Source organism: Pan paniscus, chromosome 6 (genome assembly GCF_029289425.2).
Source record: "Pan paniscus chromosome 6, NHGRI_mPanPan1-v2.0_pri, whole genome shotgun sequence".
Classification (NCBI taxonomy): Eukaryota; Metazoa; Chordata; class Mammalia; order Primates; family Hominidae; genus Pan; species Pan paniscus.
Window position 1 is genome coordinate 105224333 of NC_073255.2, and position 20090 is coordinate 105244422.

The following is a 20090-nucleotide window of genomic DNA, read 5'->3' on the forward strand; positions in this document are numbered from 1 at the left end:
GCCCTTCCCAGGCCCGCAGCCCAGAATAGAGCCGGGGCCCAAGACGCCCACTGGAGACAGGGTCGGGTCCCACTACCGCGCAGGCCCGGCTCGCCCCCGACGTCAGGCACGGGGTGGGACCCTTGCAGCTGTCCGTCCAGTCCCGTTCCCCGGAAAGTGAGGGGCGGGACCCTCGCGGCTTTCTATCCAATCCTGTTCCCCGGCGAATGCGGGGCGGGACCCTAGCGGCCTTCAGTCCAATTCCCGCACCTTTGAGGCCCAAGGGGGAGCGAGCCGGTGCTGCTGCAGGCTGAGGCTGCGGCAGAGGCGGCGAGGCGCGGGCGGTGAGGACGGACAGGTCCGTTGAAGCAGCATTCCCTCCCTCCCCTAATCCTTCAACTCGGGGGCGGGGGAAAGTTAAGTCGTGCAGAACAGGGATAAGTCGTGCAGAACCGCAAAGGTGCCTGGATTTGGTGGGGGAGTAGTGTCATCAAGCATCTCGCCTGCTGGGGTCTGAGGGGTACCCCCAAGGTTGGGCCGCGGGGCTGCTCCGTTGTAGTGCTTAGATTTCTCTCACTTGATGGCCTCTTGAGGGCAGAGTTGCTCTTGGGTTGGTGGGAAGAGCCTCCGAGCTCTCATTGCCCTCTGCTCCTGCTTCTACCCCTTGCCACTCTGCGACGAACCTGTTACCCAACCACTGAAAACGTATCCTCTACCCTTTGAACCCGTCTAATGGAAGGTGTACTTGTCTGAAACCTACTTAATTGTATGATCATTTACTCCTGCTCTCTAGCAGGTGGACTATTTGCGTGTGTTTGCAGTGATTCACGAAAAGTTTGTCTTGGGAACTCCCAACTCCTAGATTGTCTGCATTCCACCTTCTTTCACTAGCTTGTTCATTTCTTTTTCCCTCTTAAATGTTTGTTAAGCTTGTTTCTTTCTTCCCACAGTCACCGACTTAGTCCAGTTCCCTGTGATCTCAAAACAATTGTTGCAGCAGGCTCCTGGCAGTCTCAAGCAGTTCATCTTCTTGGTGTACTGGTATGTGACAATTCCTTCACGTATTGTTCGTGGTTCTTTTCCACTTTCTGTGAATTCATATCTAATTGCCCCCAGAAAGTCAATTCTAATTAAATCTAGCATAATCATTTTCTTAGTGCTATTGGAACCATCTTATTTAACTTAATCTTTGTGGTTGAGAATTCAAGAAAACTCTTCAAGAAAGAATCCGATAATTTATATATTTAATGTGTACCGGTTGGTGGGTTAAGCACTATAGTGGATATGTAACTAATACTCTTGCTTCCAGTTTTCTAGAGTCTATTAAGTGGCACAGAGGTAAACAGAATAGCTTATCTTCTCTGTATGTGTGTACTAGTCTTCTATTGCTGCCTTAGCCAATTACACAAATGCAACAATTAAAACAACACAAATGTATTATCTCATAGCTTCTGTAAATGTGAAGTTTGGGTGGGCTTAGCTGAGTACTTGGCTTAGAATTTCACAAAACCGAAACCAAGGTTTCTGTAGATTTGGATTCTTTTCTGGAGGCTCTAGGGGAGAATCCACCTCCAGGCTATTTCAGATTGTTGGTAGAATTCACACTGACATTTCTATATCCTTACTGTTTGTCAGCCTGAGCCTCTTTCAGTTCTTTAAGGCCATCTGCATCTTCAAAGACACCACAAATCCTTCTCAAGCATTAAAGCAGTCTTACTTGTCTGCCACTGGCCAGAGAAAGCTCTTTGCTCTTATGGACTCACGTGATTAGATTAGTTCCAATTTGATAATATCCCTATTTTAAGGTCAATTCTGTAGAGAATATCACAATCACAGGAGTAATGATCTCACCATATTCGCAGGTTCTGGGGATTAGCAGGGGTGGAATCTTGGGGGCCATTCATAGTAATTGTGCCTACCACAATATGGTGTTTTCAGGCAGGATTATTTTGTTTTTATGATGTGCTTTCACAGGCATTGAAAACAAATTCTGACTTTATTGAATTGTATGATTAACCACTCTAAGATAAGGAAATTCACTTAAAGTTGGTTGCCCTAGGGGCACATGACTAGAAAGTGGCAGAGTCTGTACTTGGATCCAGATCTACATTTCCATTAGGTACAAACCCATTTTTATGGATGGTCAAAATGGTGTGCAGCCAAAGTCAATAGATAGAAAGAAGCTAAAGAACTTTGAGTTAATTATTATTTCCCATTTTCAAATTATCTCTTTATATTAGTGGTACAGGCTAAGCTCTTCTCCCTACAATAGAAAGCCCAAAATACAATGGTATGAATAAAATAGAAGTTTTTTTTTTTCCATACATCTAGAGGTAGGAGTCCAGGACTAGTAGGGAGATTCTGCAATCCTGCATATATGACTTCCATAAATGAGGCCATGGTGCTGTTTAGTTCGTCACTACCTAGCAGGTAGTAAAAAGGAGGGAAAGTGCAGGGAGAACACATGCATTCCTTTTTGGGAGCATGACCTGGAAGTGACACACACAAGGTCATCACAAAGCCACACTGAGCTCCAAGAGAGGGTAGGAAAGATAAAACTGGGGGCTGTATGCACAGCTACAACTCAGGATTCTGTTAAAGCAGAGGAAAACAGGTATTAGCTGAAAATAGTCTCTTCTGTGTCCATGTTTTTGATAGTGTTCGATTCTGTAACCTATGAGTGGAATACTTTGTTTAGCGTTGCTATCAGTTTTAAAAAGTAGTTTTTGAGAGAATAGGAAGTTCAAATTCAATATTAATGTTCTTTGATTTCTCAGTTGCTATTTTAATATATAATTACATTTAATATATTACATTATTTAATATAATTAATATATGATAATTTACAAAGGCTTTGAGAAATCTCATTTTTATTTAGCATTTGTATACCTTATTCACATTTTGAGTTAGATTTCTTTGATAGCAATTAATACATGTGTCAATATGTTCAAGATTGCTTTGGAACACTTGAGACCATTCTGTGTAGACCTCATACCACCTGTACAATTAAAGCAGCTTGTCATATGATTTATGTATTCTATAATAATCTTTAATTCTACAGTTGGACACTTCCACACCTCTTTGTACTTTGTGCTCCAAAGTTTTCTATATCAATGCAATATCAACGCATAATCCTTTTCTATACATCAAATACTATCTACCCACTAAGATTTACTGCAGGTTCCCTCACCTTCTATCATGTTGTTTTGTATAGGGGAAAGATTGTAGTCTTAACAGATCTGGGTTTGGGTCCTGTGTTTGACATTAGGTAAGTTACTAAATTTCTGAGTTTTGATATATTCATATGTAAAATTGCAAAGAATGCCACCTTTCAGAGATAACATAAAAGTTAGAGAGCTAACACATGTTTTCTGTAATGCAAACTGGAGTACCTGGCAAATGCTAGGTGTTCAATAAATGGTAACTAATTATACCAGTCCCATCAATCACTCTTTACTTCTAGCACTTTGTGTCTACACATTCTTTTTAAGTTGGTTTTCTCTATCTGACAGATTTATAAATTTCATAAAAGCTGGTACCAAGTCCTAGATATGCTGTGGTCCCTAAATACTGGTTTAGTGAATTGTGAATTGTACCTAGGATACGTAACACTATCTATGAGATTGAAGTTGTGAGGGCTGTCTCTCTTTTCTTTAGGTTTCCTATTGTGATTTTATCATGGAAAATCAATTGGCTAAATCAACTGAAGAACGAACATTTCAGTACCAGGATTCTCTTCCATCACTGCCTGTTCCTTCACTTGAAGAATCATTAAAAAAATACCTTGAATCAGGTATGTTAATAATCTTTTAGTATATATTAATATTATTAGTAACTTAGAAAACTGTGATACTGTTGCTGGAGAAGGGGTCTCGATCCAGACTCTAAGAGAGAGTTAGAGTTCTTGGATCTCTTGCAGGAAGGAATTCAAGGTGAGTTGCAGAGTGCAGTGAGAAGAGACAGTTTATTGAAAGCTTCTCCATTATAGAGTAGGACATCCTCAGAAAGCAAGCAGACTGTCTTTAAGTTTTTCTTACATAGGGGTCTTATCGATGTAAAGACTAAGCTGTGTCTATGTGAGGGTGAGCAGACAGCATGACAAAATTTATTATTCCGTTGATTTAAAGAAAACAATCCTTGACATTTTAGTGCATGAATACATCAAAGAATTATGTTAATCATCTCAAAAACATATATTGTTATGGGTATTGAGACATCTGGACTTTCCACTGTTGTAGGAGTGTGTCGTTGTAAGTATCTTTAGGTTGTTTCCTCAACTGTAAATATCTTATGACTGGGTCATGACTGGCAAGGAACGTGCCTTCCTAGTCTCAAGATGGAGCTGAATTTAAAATGGTGTTACTCTGGCTCTCCTGAGCTCCTGCTTCCCCAACATTTCCCCCTCTACTTATGAGAGAACCCTTAACCTTAAGGGGAGATAAAGGGTGAAGGTTGTTCTTTTGTAACTCCTTCCTGGAGGCAGTAGATGTTGATGGTTGGGACAGGGTCTTCTCATAATAGTGTGCAGTGAGCCTCTTCAGGGAGTAAGGGAGCTCCTTGCTTGCATGATGTCCCAATTGTTTCTAGAAAGTTAATATACTAGGTTAGTAAATAGAAAGGTGAAACAGCTGCTAAGCTATTCTATCTTGCAACCCTATACAATAAGCACAACAGAAATAAAAGCACAATAACTAATAACAATGAATATTATAATACCAAGCATACTGAAAAGAAATGCTTTCCAAGTGCTGGAAAGCTCATGAAACTATGCTGTTATGGGGTCATAAGACCGGGAATCCATAGCTAAAATACAAGTTTCTAGAGAACTCATGTCCTGGGATATATTATGGCAGTAATCAGGAACATAATATTCAGTTTTGTTCAAGACACAAGTTCCTCCCTTGGCTGCAGTTAAAAAATGTATAAAGCCATATGGTTTTGCAAGCCCGCTGGTCTTATTTGGGAAGTTTCTCCTGTCAGAAGTGTGATAGCCTGATGAGTGTCATTGAAAGCTGCACCAGTATGTTTTGCTAGAGCTTTTATTTGTAATTCAATGTCTATAGCTGCTGCTTGAGGAGAGAATATGGCCATAGGATAAAACCACCAAGAAGCCTGTTTTGTCATCAACTATGGTGGGCCTTGACTATTTTTCAGTTGGTGAGGAAGGAATTTAGATGTATAACAATATGTCGTAGAAAGTAATGATGACCCCTAGTACATTGTCCAGTCCAGTTGTAAGGTAGGTATAGCCAATTGTGAGACCCATGTGCCCATAACCATCCCCAAGGAGAAGGATGAGCATGCAATCTTAGAGATTTATTTTGCCATTCTGTCCACTTTGATTAGTTAAGACCAGGGTCTGATTGCATTGTTGGGTGGCAACCACCCCATGTTGTAGGTTTCAGCCTGGAAGTGGCTGGTGTCATGTCTCTCAAGGCATAAGAGTACTTTACCTGTCACCTGAATTTGGGTAGCCATTAATCAACTAAGCCCATCAAAAATGGTATAGCCTAAAGGGGTGATGTTATTTAGTTATCTACAGAATAATTGAAAAAGGTGTTTTTTTTTGTTTGTTTCAGTAGAGGAAGGGAAGGATAGTGGCTGGTGTCTTTTTGATATATTAGAAAAGCAAAGTATTGGCTAGGCATGGTAGCTCACACCTGTAATCCCAGCACTTTGGGAGACTGAGGCGGGTTGATCACGGGATCAGGAGATCGAGACCATCCTGGCTAACACGGTGAAACCCCGTCTCTACTAAAAATGCAAAAAAATTAGCCAGGCGTGGTGGCGGGCCCTTGTAGTCCCAGCTACTCAGGAGCCTGAGACAGGAGAATGGCGTGAACCCGGGAGGCGGAGCTTGCAGCGAGCCACGATTGTGCCATTGCATTCCAGCCTGGACAACAGAGCGAAACTCCATCTCAAAAAAAAAAAAAAAAAAAAAAAAAGAAAAGAAAAGCATTTATCTCTTATAAACCATTCATTGGAATTGGAATGGCTTAAATTAGCCTATTTGATATGCCAAGGTAAGCCTGAGGTTGATGAAAGAGGTAATTCACTGCGTACCCAACAGTTTTTCTGGTTTAGAAGGGAGGCCATAGTTTGTGCCCATTCTGTAAACAAATTAGCTCCAATATTATAATAGATCAAGTTTAATATTAAAACTAGTAATTTCATTTTGAGAGTAGTACTTATCCACTGGATGGATTCTTTTTTTGAAGAGAAGCCACAGGATTCTTTATTGGCTCACAAGAGTATGCTGGAACAGTGGTCACCACGTTGAATGCCTATGGGAGTTTATGAGAGGCAGGTTTAATTTTGGATGAGTGTACCCAAGTGTTTATTCCCTTACTCCACTAGAGGTACTTAGAAGCACTCGATAGGGTCCTTTCCACTTTGGAGAAAGTTGTCTATAGGAGGTCCTTCTTTCCAAGTCTTTAATATGACTAAGTCACCTGGTTGAACAGCAGAGTTATGACTATTTATGGAGGTGGTTCTGACACATGAATATTGAACAAACGTGCATGTAACATATGACTGTTTACCCTGCGATAGAGACTTAACCCTTGCCTTACGTGATCTTAGATTCTATTTATAATTTGGTATTTTATTGCCATAAAGAGTCTGTTTTGTCAATCTTATGATTTCTATTTTAATGCTAAGCTAGTCAGTTGTGACTGAATTCCAAGAAGAGGAAAGATATGGCAAGTCATGTCCAATCTCCCTGCTTCCCCTCATGGCCTGAATTAGTTTTCAGGTGTTTTGGATGCCCTTTGGCCAAGAAGAGGGTCCATTTTGTTGGGAAAGGGCTTAGAACTTTTAAAAACTTATTTATTTTAGTTTATAGTTACCCTTTTTTTTGTTAAGGTATGCCATCAATGGCCAAGCTCTTATTTTGTCCAATATTGATGTCAGGGTGGTGTGCTACCTGCCCTGGATCCATCATGTCCCTTGGTGGGACCGCTAGGGCCAAGGGACTTAAACAAAAGACTTATGGCCAATTAAACTTTCTAGGCCAGATGGGAATGGAGGTGGGCAGGCACTCCTTAACCTTAAAACCCCTTTTAAGCAACATAAGAGCCAAAAGCCAAATGGCAGGGTTATAAAATTTACTTATTTATAAATTCTATACATTGAGCTATTTTAATCTTGACTTGTAGAAATTAGCCATATAAAATACAACATTTTGTTCAGCTATAGAGGCAGTTTGCCTGACCTTGATTTGGAGGGTCTGAATTGATTTTATTCACCAGAACAAGCCCTTACAATCTCATGTGGTAGTCTCTGGGCCTGGAAGGACTAAATAGTTTCAAATTATGGAGGAAAACAAAACATAAGGAATTAATGTTTTAAACAAAAATGTCATAAGCCCTACCTAGTTATGAGAATGACATGAAAAGAAGCCCATATGTAGCCAAATACTTAAATTATTTAATATCAAGGCATAGAAAATTATATTCAGATATAGGCAAAATTATTAAATGAATCTTAATGTTTTGAATACAGGCCTGTCCCTATGTCTCTGTCTGTAGGTCTCATGAAAATAGTTTACTTTGATTGTCCAGGTCTAAAGACAAGGCTTTGATTAGCTTCAGCTTGCTATCAGATACTGGCAGGAGTCAGTGCCTTCTTTAGATGAGCTATATGTACTCAGGAGTCAAAGCCCTGTAACTGTAAGGCACAAGGATTAGTTAATAACACTTGATAAGGACCCTTTTAAGGAACTAGAGGGAGTCCTTTAACGGACTTTTTTTCTTTTATTTTTATTTTTATTTTGAAACATGGTCTCGTTCCGTTGCCCAGGCTGGAGTGCATTGGTGCAATCTCAGCTCACTGCAACCTCTGCTCCCTGGGTTTAAGCAATTCTCTCAACTTAGCATCCTGAGTAGCTGGGATTACAGTCATGCACCACCATGCCCAGCTAACTTTTTGTAGTTTTAGTAGAGATGGGGTTTTGTCAAGTTGGCCAGGCTAGTCTCAAACTCCTGACCTCAAGTGATCCGCCCGCCTCCAGTTCCCAACATGCTGGGATTACAGGTGTGAGCCACTACGCCTGGCCCTTTAACTGATTCTTTTCTAGTATATATAATTATCAGGGTGGAGGTGGTATGTGTTAGGCCATTTTTGCATTGATATAAAGAAATACCTGAGACTGGGTAATTTATTTTCAAAAAAGAAGTTTAATTGGCTCACAGTTCTGCAGGCTATACAGGAAGCATAGTGCTGGTATCTGCTTCTGGAAAGTCCTCAGGAACCTTACAATCATGGCAGAAGGTGAAGCAGGAGCACACACTTCACATGGTGAAAACAAGAGCAAGAAAGAGAGAGTGACAGTGAGGAAGAGGTGCCACACACTTTTAAACAACCAGATCTGGTGTGAAATCAGAGTGAGGGCTCACTTGTCACCAAGGAGACAGCCCAAGCCATTCTTGAGGGCTCTGCTCCCATGATTCAGCCACCTCCCACCAGGCCCCACCTCCAACACTGGGCGTTACATTTCAACATGAGATTTGGAGGGGACATCCAAACTATATTATGGTGATAATGGAGTTCATGGTGTGACTAAAAGCTGTAAAAAGGTTCTACAGTCTTGTAGTGATTAATTTTTATAACTTTAATAAATCCCAGCAATAAGGCTAAGTCAGAGATTTAATTTAGGATTTTGATTTTGAGGCTGTTTATTAAACATGTTAAAAGGCTGAAAACATTTGATCAAAACAGAAGCAGAGGTCATTGTAAAATAATAGTTACTCATTTAGCCAAAGTGATAATGAAAATGCTTTAGAAGCAATACAGAAGGTTACATGATGTAAAAACCTTAAGCCTTTTAAATCTTAGTTTTGGCAACCAAAAAAACCTAATAAAGACAGCATAGGAATTATACAATCTTGTTTCTTAAGACAGTTACCAAAAAGGCAAAGAAAAATTCTGCAGTGTGACTACTTCTCCTTATGGGAAGCCCATTTAGATAACCTGGACATCAAACCTGATGAAAAAAGTGCTTGGATTTAACTGGACCTAGGAAGAGTATATTCAAGGTTATGAGTATAGCATAGGATTACCTCACTCTTAGGAACAGCATTAGTTTTTTGATTCCATTGACAATTTAGATGTATTTTAAAAGCCAAAAGTACAGAATCAAGTTATACTAGAGGTAAACATTGCTTTTCTAGACCTTCAAGATAAAATATTTTAGCGTTAGCTCATAACAACAGTAAAATTAGAACTGGAGAAAAAAAAAGTTGATGAGAAAGCTGAAGGAAAGAATTATCTCAGACCTCAAAAAAGCAAAAAGCAGTGAGACACAGTAAAAGTTGAACTTCTGGGATATGATTCTGAGACTTTTTAAAAGAAACAGTTTATAAAAGTAAAAGTAAAATTTCTTGTAATTTTATTAAGAGCAGATTAATACCATAAAAAAATCTTGTTTTAACATCGGGGACCAAAATTTAGAAAGACTTATTTATAAATGATTTTCTTTTCACTGTAACCAATTTAATCACATACAAAATTCCTTTCATGAATTCCCCTTCACAAATCTTATCATGACTTACACAAACCGTCTATGACATGCTTGGACTTTCTGACTTGTTCTAAACTTCTCTCTTTCCTAAATAATCAGTCATTTTACTTTAGGACAAAAATTTACCATACAAGATACTTTTTCATACAAAAGTATTCCCTTCTGTATAACCTTTCTTACCAAAAATATGTATTTTTTTTTTTTTTGAGATAGGGCCTCGCTCTCTTGCCCAGGCTAGAGTGCAGTGGCAAATTCACGGCTCATTGCAGCCTTGACAGCCCAGGCTCAAGTGATCCTCCCACCTCAGCCTCCCAAGTAGCTGGGATTATAGACATGTACCACCACACCAGGCTAATTTTTGTATTTTTTGTAGAAATGGAGCTTTGCCATGTTGCCCAGGCTGGTCTTGAACTCCTGCCCTGAAGCAATCCACCTGCCTTGGCCTCCCAACGTGCTGGTGTTACAGACATGAGCCACTGGGCCCGGCCAAAAATACATTTTTATATTCATAACTTTCTTCACATCTCTCTCTCCCTACTTGTTCCTTTTTACCTTCTTTCATAGGTAAATTTTAAATAAGCTCTAAATTATATAAAATCATTATTATTTTTCAACTTGGAGAATGTTCACTTCCCTCAATTGAGAGATGCTGAATTAAATAACCCAAAGAATGAAAATCATCAAGACCAGAAAAAAATGACAGGTGTAAACTTTAGGGCATGCAAGCACAGGGTGACATGTGTCACTAGTGAGACACAGACAGCAAATAACAGCCGATTAAGAAACAGTAGGTACTGACAAATACAACTCTGAGACTCAAATAGGTTATCCAACTCTGGGTAGGGCCTCTAACCTCAACCTTGGGAATATGAGTATTCCTGTGTCTCCTGGGGCTTAGAAGGCTGAGTATATTGCAAAGTATATTGCAGAAAGGAAAAGGGACAACAAAGGGAAAGGAAGAGACAACAAAGAGCACTCACCTATACGTGAATCCAAAAACTTAGGAAGCAAGAAACCTAGAACTATTTGTCAGATGTTAGCATTTTATAGATAAAATCATTCCACAATTTTATTTTATTTTATTTTTCTGAGATGAGATCTCACTGTTACCCAGGCTGGAGTGCAGTGGTGTAGTCACAGGTCACTGCAGCCTTGACCTCCCCAGCTCAGGTGATCCTCCAACCTCAGCCTCCTGAGTAGCTGGGACTGCAGGCAGGTGCCACCATGCCCTGCTAATTTTTGTATCTTTTGTAGAGATGGGGTTTCACCATGTTGCCCAGGCTGCCAACATTTTAGAAACATGTTTCCCATATTATAAACATTTCTTAATTGGAAATGACCCAGACATCCAGTGAGTCATGCCAGGAAAGCCATAGACCAAAATTTTGGGTAAAGTAGTCTTCATGAAAGTTTGAGGGTTTTTTATTTTTGTTTTTGTTTGTTTGTTTTGCCTTTTCACATTTTGTTTTTCAGTTTCAAATGAGTTTCTAACATGTACATTTCTTTTACAGTTCTGGTTGAACTGTACAAGAAAAACAAAATCTCTAAGTAACCTAAACATCAAGTTTTATTTCAATACTAGTAGACTAATAATAACAGATTCAAATCAGGCAGAAAAGAAGAGAAAAATAGAGAGCTTTAGAAGACTCTGTTTAATTTCATAGTTGCAGGGCAAAAGTAACCACCAGAATGATAACAGGCTGAAACTTCAGATAAGAGAATGAGACTCCAGGTTTCCACAGGGGGCAAGCAGATAAAGATTTCTGCCTGTTTTAACGTGGGGTGTAAAAGCATCTGAGTCCTGCAATGTTTAAGATATAGCAAGAACAGGCTGGGCACAGTGGCTCATGTCTGTAATCCCAGTACTTTGGGAGGCCAAAGTGGGCAGATCACCTGAGGTCAGGATTCAAGACCAGCTTGGCCAAGATGGTGAAACCTTGTCTCTACTAAAAATACAAAAATTAGCTGGGCGTGGTGGTGGGTGCCTGTAATTCTAGCTACTTGGGAGGCTGAGGCAGGAGAATCGCCTGAACCTGGGAGGCGGAGGTTGCTGTGAGCCAAGATTGCACCATTGCACTCCAGCCTGGGCGATAGAGCGAGACTCTGTCTCAAAATATATATATCAAGAACAAATCTTGTAAGTCCTCAGGTTCCCCATGCTATCCTGAGACATGACAAAGCAAACGAAAAGGTGACAGTCAGAAGGCAAGTGTGGAAAGTGAATGCAGTAAACCTCTGGGCTGGCCATAGGGGCCACTGTAAAGCTGCAGTAAAGCAAAGGCAACAAGTTGGGAAATGATGAGAAGTATAGCTTTCCCATATCTGGCAAAGGGGACAAAGTGGATTAGTCCAAAGCATATACTGGCGTACATCTTGCAAGGCTACTTTAATTTTTATTATACCCCAGGGACTCTCACCCCATTGGGCTGGGACTCTAACCCAAATATTATACCCTAGAGACTCTAACCCCATTGGGCTAGAAATACTATCCTTGATAGGATGCCAAGACAGACCCCATTTATCAGAGGTGGCCAATTAGTGCTGTGCAGGCTGAATCTCCTCAGCATGGGATCTCATCCTAATGTCCCTTTGTAGTCACCAGAACATGCTACTAGATAAGGGGTCTTGATCCAGACACTAAGAGAGGGTTCTTGGATCTCACGCGGGAAGGAATTCAAGGTGAGTTGCAGAGTGCAGTGAGAAGAGACAGCTTATTGAAAGCTACTCCATTGCAGAGTAGAGCGTCCTCAGAGGGCAAGCAAAGGAAGGCACCATCCTTATTTTAAGTTTTTCTTATATAGAGCCTTTATCTATATAAAGACTAAACTAAGCTACGTCTACATGTGGGTGAGCAGACAACATGACACAATTTATTATTCTATTGATTTAAATAAAACTATCCTTGACATTTTAGTGTGTAAATACATCCAAACATAACTGTAATTATCTTGAAAACATATATTGTTATGGGTATTGGGATACCTGGACTTTCTGCTGCTTAGGAGTGTGTCCTTGTAGGTATCTATAGCCTGTTCACTCAACTGTAAATATCTTCTTAATGTGGGTCATGACCAGCAAGGAATTGTGCCTTGTTAGTCTCCAGATGGAGCTGAAATTAAAACGGCATTACTCTGGCTCTCCTAAGCTCCTGCTTCCTTAACAACACTGTTAGAAGTTGAAGGTTTAATTGCTTCTTTATCTAGACTTGTAATAAAGTATAGGTGACTCTTGAACAAAGCAGAGCTGGTGGTGCTGACCCATGTGTATTAGAAAATCCAAGTACAGGCCGTGCGCAGTGCCTCACGCCTGTAATCCTAGCACTTTGGGAGGCAGAGGCGGGCAGATCACGAGGTCAGGAGATCGAGACCATCCTGGCTAACACAGTGAAACCCCGTCTCTACTAAAAATACAGAAAAAAAAAGAGCTGGGAGTGGTGGCGGGTGCCTGTATTCCCAGCTACTCGGGAGGCTGAGGCAGGAGAATGGTGTGAACCCGGGAGGCGGAGCTTGCAGTGAGCTGAGATTACGCCACTGCACTCCAGCCTGGGCGACAGAGCGAGACTCCATCTCAAAAAAAAAAAAAAAAAGAAAGGAAATTCAAGTACAACTTTATAACGTAAACAGTTGATTAACAGATATTTTTATGTTATATGTATTATTTTCTGAATTATTTAAGTTAGAGTAAAGCAAATGTTATTAAAAAATGATAAGGAAGAGAAAAATATATTTATTATCCATTAAGTGGAAGTAGATCATCATAAAAATCTTCATCCTGATGGTTTTCATGTTGAGTAGGTGGAGGAAGAGGAGGGACTGGTCTTGCTGTCTCAGAGGTGGTAGAGGAGGTGGAAGTAGGGACAGGAGAGGCAAGCACACTCGTTATCAACTTTTATTAGGTATGAATGGACCTGTGCAGTTCAAACTCGTGTTGTTCGAGTCAACCATGTCCTTAAAATATCCAACTTTTTTTCTCTCTTTATGTTAATTTTTCCAGAGTTTGAAAAGCCAGATAGTGTAAATAGGCTTGTGATGAAAAATACAGTCCTTTGCCCATCTCCCTGGCTCCCTCCCGACTTGCTAATCCCATTCTCTCAAGCAAGGATTTCCAAATCTTTTGTTTCTTTTCCGCCACTTTCATGTTGTCAACTCTTAATTTTATTGTTCTGCTCTGATATTTAATACAGTACTGTGTTTTACATATCTGATTCTTAAGATTTGCATAAGTTAGTAATAATAGAGGTGAGTTGGTGGTACTTGGTCTAAATACCTTAATACGTATTTTTCCTTTCTAGTGAAACCATTTGCAAATCAAGAAGAATATAAGAAAACTGAAGAAATCGTTCAAAAATTTCAAAGTGGGATTGGAGAAAAATTGCACCAGAAATTGCTCGAAAGAGCAAAAGGAAAAAGAAATTGGGTATTTGTTGTTATAATTGAATAATTGATGATGTTTAAAGAATGATAAATAAAAAGTGCATAGTTTTTATTTTTAAATTATTGCTGTAAAAATTTTTACAGTTATTATTGTTATTTTCATAATCCAAAAGAAGGAATGAATCACTTAACTTTGGGAGTTTTCAGTGGGTGGATTCGGGAACTTGTTAAAATGCAGATTTGCTGGGATAAGTGATTCTGATTCACATGGCTGGAATGAGGCCCAGAGATTCTTATTTTAACAATCACTTCATGTGGTTTGGCTGCAGGTAATCTGTAGACCATGCTGAAGGAAAACATTTTGTCCAGGTGACTAGCTTGAAAAATCAGAAACACTAAAATAGACATGTCACATAGGTGGCATAGAAATATTTTCGTAGTACAATGGAGAAAGGGAATCATTAAAAATCAGAGTGGAGAATGGTTATGTATATTGTATATTTCAGTTAGATAAATTGAGGAAGCTAGTATAATAATTATTGAAGGTCTCAATAATTTTCCACAAAGTTCTTTAACTTCTTCAGCTCAACCATTTCTGTACTTCTCTACTATGAATCAGAGGATGAGGTTGTATAATTCAAAAGCATTGCCTTAGTCTAGAAATAATTATTGTACCTATCATTTAGTTTTAGAAATAAAAAGCAAGCTGATTTTTTTTGATGAACCATTTATATCTGTGATGGAATAATAAAATTTCACACTTCCGGATTCCTTTGTTCTCAATTTTGAGCCTTGAGTTGTTTTAATTAAAGAGGGGTAAAGGTAAAGAAGTTGTTGTTTTATCTGTATCTTTTTTGTTTATGTCTCTTTCTGAATTACTAATTATAGTTTATAACATCACTTTCTTCAAACAAGACTCCAGGTAATTTGATAAGATGTGCTTACTTATGCATGGAATTCAATTGCATATTGTGAAAGAGGGACACATAGAAAACAGTGTCTGTGAAAAATCTAAATTACTTTGAAGCCTACTGAAAACTTTTATTTATTTGTTTTATTTATTTATTTTTTGGAGACAGAGTCTTGCTCTGTTGCCCAGGCTTAAGTGCAGTGGTGCAGTCTCGGCTCACTGCAACCTCTGCCTCCTGGGTTCAAGCTATTCTCATGCCTCAGTCTCCCATGCACCTGGAATTGCAGGTGCGCACCACCACACCCAACTGATTTTTGTATTTTTTGTAGAGATAGGGTTTTGCCATGTTGGCCAGGCTGGTCTCAAATTCCTGGCCTCAAGTGATCTGCCTGCCTCCGCCTCCCAAAGTGCTGGGATTACAGGTGTGAGCCACTATGCCCAGCCAGTTTTTATATTTCTGATTTAGTATTGCAGTTTTTGTTTGGAAAAGGAAAATTGTTAATGCCTTAATAACTGTTATTATTAGGTAAGGATTTATTGATTATCTATTATGCCCCAAGTACTCTGAAGAAACACCTATGTACTTTATTGCATACTTGTGACTACAATACAATGATATTTCTGAAGGTATCTTTTGGTGCTTTCTTGATACTCGTTTTTGATAGTGTAGTTAAAACAAATAATCCCTAAGATCCTATAGCTCCCCGCTGAAAAGAAATTATCACAATAACATTTCTCAATATCTATGATGATTTAAAACAAGAAAACATGTTTTTATTTATTTATTTTTGAGACAGGGTCTTTCTCTGTCACCAAGGCTGGAGTGCAGTGGTGCAATCATAGCTCACTGCAGCCTTGAACTCCTGGGCTCAGGTGATCCTCCTGCCTCAGCCTCTTGAGTAGCTAAGACTACATGCAGGCCCAGCTAATTAATTTTTTTTTTTTTGTAGAGACAGGGTCTTTCTATGTTGCCCAGGCTGGCCTCTAGGTCCTGGACTCAAGTGATCCTCCCACCTTGGCCTCCCAAAGTGCTGGGATTATAGGTGTGAGTCACCTCGCCCAGCCAAAAAACATGTTTTTAAATGTTGAAGAATAATTAAAGAACAAATATAGCTTGCTTTTTAAAATTCCCAGTAGTTACACATTCATGTATTATGAAGAACATTAAGCTGATGTTCTCAATTTCTTTTAGCTGGAAGAGTGGTGGCTGAATGTTGCCTATCTGGATGTTCGTATACCATCACAATTGAATGTCAACTTTGCGGGTCCTGCAGCTCATTTTGAACACTACTGGCCTCCAAAGGAAGGGACTCAATTAGAAAGAGGAAGTATAACTCTTTGGCATAACTTGAACTACTGGCAGCTATTAAGAAAGTAAGGACACATGTGAATTTAGTAACAGGCTTACCTGAAGTCTCAGGTAGCAAAATGTTGAGAAGCTTAATTTACTTATTTGGGGATGAACACTTCAGTTGTGGCTGGCTTTTAAATTTTATAATGACTTTTTGATCAAAATCCTTTTTTTAATAGAGAAAAAGTGCCTGTTCATAAAGTTGGAAATACTCCTCTAGATATGAATCAATTCCGAATGCTATTTTCTACCTGCAAGGTTCCAGGAATTACTAGAGACTCCATTATGAATTATTTTAGGACTGGTAAGTAAAAATGCAGATATCGTTTTTAGTAAAGGCACTGGAATTTGGGTAGCCTACTATGACATGATGGAACATACACTTTTGAAGAATATTACTTTTAGGACTTTGACAAAGAAAGGTTTTCTGTGAGCCTTATATTTGAATCATTCTGATTAGATGTAATTTATGGGAACGGATTTTCTAAATGTATCTTACATGGTTCAACACAAACCTGATGCTTATATTTCATCATTTGAAAGTTTAAAGTTTACTTGAAGAGTAGAATCAGAGTATTAAGAAAATCCTGAAACATATGATCTGGATGCTTCTCTTTCTACCCTCATTTTTTATTACCTGAATTGTCTTTTTGAGTGTTTGCTTATATGTGCTTATCATGCCACAGTCTCCCTGTGAGTCTGCTTGTCCCTCCACCTTATATGAGGTAAAAGCCTGGAGTCACTCTTCCTTTTTTTTTTTTTCATTTTGTTTGAGACAGGGTCTCACTCTGTTGCCCAGGTTGCGATCTCAGCTCACTGCAACCTCCACCTCCTGGGCACAAGTGGTCCTCCTGCCTCAGCCTCCTGAGTGGCTGGGACTATAGGCAGGCACTGCCATACCTGGCTAATTGTGTATTTTTTATAGAGATGGAGTTTCACCATGATGCCCAGGCTAGTCTCGAACTCCTGGGCTCAAGCAGTCTGTCCGCCTCAGCCTCCAGAAGTGCTGAGATTACAGGCATGGGCCACCATGCCCAGCTTGGAGTCACTCTTCTTAGAGACACATGAGTTCAGATTGACTCATCAATTTTTTTTTTAAACTGGCAGTTTAATGGCAGTTTCTGCTTGGTGTCCTAGCTTATCTTGAAATGGAAAATTCTGCTGTGGTAACTGTTTTTTTCACAGTTTACACTTACTGAAGAGTATAATTGTGAATGGATTTTTTTCTTACATAAAATGTTATTTAAAAGTAAAATATTTATAGCCAATCATGCTCATAGTATGAGGGGTATGAGCTTACTTTCATGTAGAACTCAACTCTTCTTTGTAAACTTCTTTACATGCTTGAGATAGTTAATGTCCTCAAGCCCACATATATTTACCTTGATGTTACCAGTGAAACAATTAAAAGATTAGGGAAACTGAGTTATGCATGGTCTAAAGTTTAATGTGCAAATATGAATGGAAAAAATGAACAAGATAAAATTAATGTAAGAAGAGCAATAGCAAAAAGAGAAAATATGCATATCAGTTGAGAACTAATATCAATAGACCTGCTTTTGAATTGTCTTTATCGCTTAGTAGGTATATCCTTAGATAAGGTAACTCTTTTGGGTTATAGTTTGTAAAATGGGGATTCATTAATAATGCATCTCTTGATATGGTGATTGAAGCTGACGTAGTTATTATATTTTGGGGCTTACATGTGAAGACATGTAGAGATAGGGATAAAGTGTGAGGTAGACATGAAAAAATCAGAATTCATGGCAAATAATATACAGAGAGTTCAAATAAGATTAGTAACTACATGGCTATTTTATATTAGATAGTCAGGGAAGGCCTCTCCAAGGATCTGAATGATAAGATGAACCTGCAGAGTTTTTTGGCTTTCTTTTGTTTAGTTCACTTTTGTTGTTGTTGTTACTTTTTGTGCGTGTTGAGGGCAGAATGCTCTGGGCAGGAATAAACTTGGCAGGTTCAAAGGGCAGTATGGATGGAGCAGAGTACACAGGAGGGAGCTGGATGGCCAGATTGGAAAGGTGACTAGAAGGTAGATCATATAGTACTTTATAAAACAAGGTAAGGTTTTTGGCTTGCATTTAAAATGTGAACAGAAACTATTAGTGAGTTTTGATAAAAAGAATGATGTGACCAGATTTATGCTTTAAAAAAGATCATTCTACCTACTGTTTGAAGAGTAGACTTTTAGAGGTGAGATAAGTTTATAAGCAGGGAGGTCAATTAGAAAGTTGTTCTTGTATTCCAAGTAAGTCATGATAATGGCTTGTACTAGGATTATGGCATTGGAGTGGTGAGAAGTTATACTCTGGATGTATTTTGGATTTTGGGTTAGCAGGAATATTCATATATTGGTTGTAAGATATAAGAGAAAAATAGGAATCAGATTACTTCAACATATTTGGCTTGAGCAGCTAACAGGGTAGGTGGGTACGTAGGTAGATTCATGAGGTGGGAAATATTGGGAGGAGATGATTTAGGGAGGAGAAGCAAGTGGTCTTTAAACCGTCTTGAATTTAAGATGCCTTTTAGACATCTAAGTGGAAATGTACGTAGGCAGTTGGATTCAAGATTTGTAGTTTTGGGAATAGCTCAGGACTGCAAATTACAGACTGAGGAGTCATCACTACCAGGCATAGAAAGCAATTGTAAATCCATAAGAGTAGCCAAGGTTACTTTTGGGACATATGTAAAGATGATCAGTGCTGATCCTTATCACAGGTTCAATACTGTATTTTCCAATCAGAGGAGGAGGAGCCAGCAAAGGAGACCAAGGGAAGTAGGAGGAAAACAAGGACAGTGGTCTCCCAGAGGCCAAGAGAAGGAAGTGTTTAATGCTTCTGAGAAGTCAAATGAGGTAAAAATGTGACCATTGGATATGTAAACATGATGTGGACAGAGGTTGCCCTTGACAAGAGCAGTTTTAATGAAAGTTGAAGAGGGAACCCCAGCTGGAAGAGATGAAAGCAGATTGATGAAGTGGTGGTAACATTTGGAAATAATGCTTGCAAGAAAAGTTTTGATGTGCACTGGGAGATCAAAAATAATTTTTTAAAGATTGTGATATTACATCATAGGCATTGTTACAGGAGAGGAGGAAAAATAATCTTGCAGGGGAGAAGATAAGGAGCCAAAGTCATTGAGAAGGTAAAAGCCAAGAGGATCAAGAGCAGAAAGGTGGAGGGGTTGGTCTTTGACAGGATCAAAGAAGAGAGGCAATTAGGAGGGAATGCAGAAAGTGTGAATCTAGAAGCAAACAGATTGGCCAGTTTTGTTGTAGGAAGATGAGGAGGTACTTTTTATTGCTTATGTTTTTAGTGAAATAAGAACTGAGGTCATCCACTGGGGTGGATGATTTGAGGAGAAAGGAGGTTTGAAATAGTCTTTTTGGAAAGTGGAAAAAACAAACATGCTGTGGAAATAATGGAGTTACTGAACACTGCTGAGTGCCCATTTGAGATGTGTGTTCATGCATTTAAAATTAGACGAGATGACATGCTGTGTTTTTTTTCTTCAGCATCAGTGAGGGGCAGGAGGGGCAGGTGCAAAGGAAGAGGGGCTGAAGGATTAAAGTTTTTGTAAGGGAGAAATAATTTGGGGCCATTGAATCTATCATGCGTAAAGTGAAAATTGGGCCAGGCCTGGTGGCTCATGCCTGTAATCCCAGCACTTTGGGAGGCCTAGGTGGGCAGATCACCTGAGGTCAGGAATTTGAGACCAGCCTGGCCAACATGGTGAAACCCCATCTCTACTAAAAATACAAAAATTTAGCTGGGCACAGTGGCTCGCACCTGTAATCCCAGCTACGCGGGAAGCTGAGGCAGGAGAATCACTTGAGCTTATGAGTGGGAGGCTGCAGTGAGCCGAGATCATGCCACTGCACTCCGGCCTGGGCGGCAGAGTGAGACTCCATCTCAAAAAAAAAAAAAAAAGAGAGAG

At 39.4% G+C, this 20090-nt stretch overlaps 1 protein-coding gene across 2 annotated transcripts in view; it reads left to right on the forward strand.

Moving 5' to 3' along the window:
* Nucleotides 1–200: 200 nt before the first annotated feature.
* Nucleotides 201–20090, forward strand: part of CROT (carnitine O-octanoyltransferase) — a 54173-nt gene continuing 34283 nt past the window's right edge. For both annotated transcript variants that reach the window (XM_003822727.4, XM_034964362.3), the window contains exons 1-6: nucleotides 201–337; nucleotides 930–1020; nucleotides 3637–3772; nucleotides 13791–13915; nucleotides 15975–16156; nucleotides 16313–16437. In XM_003822727.4, coding sequence (XP_003822775.1) covers nucleotides 3658–3772; nucleotides 13791–13915; nucleotides 15975–16156; nucleotides 16313–16437 — 547 coding nt within the window. In that variant the 5' untranslated portion in view covers nucleotides 201–337; nucleotides 930–1020; nucleotides 3637–3657. The remainder of the gene's footprint in view (nucleotides 338–929; nucleotides 1021–3636; nucleotides 3773–13790; nucleotides 13916–15974; nucleotides 16157–16312; nucleotides 16438–20090) is intronic.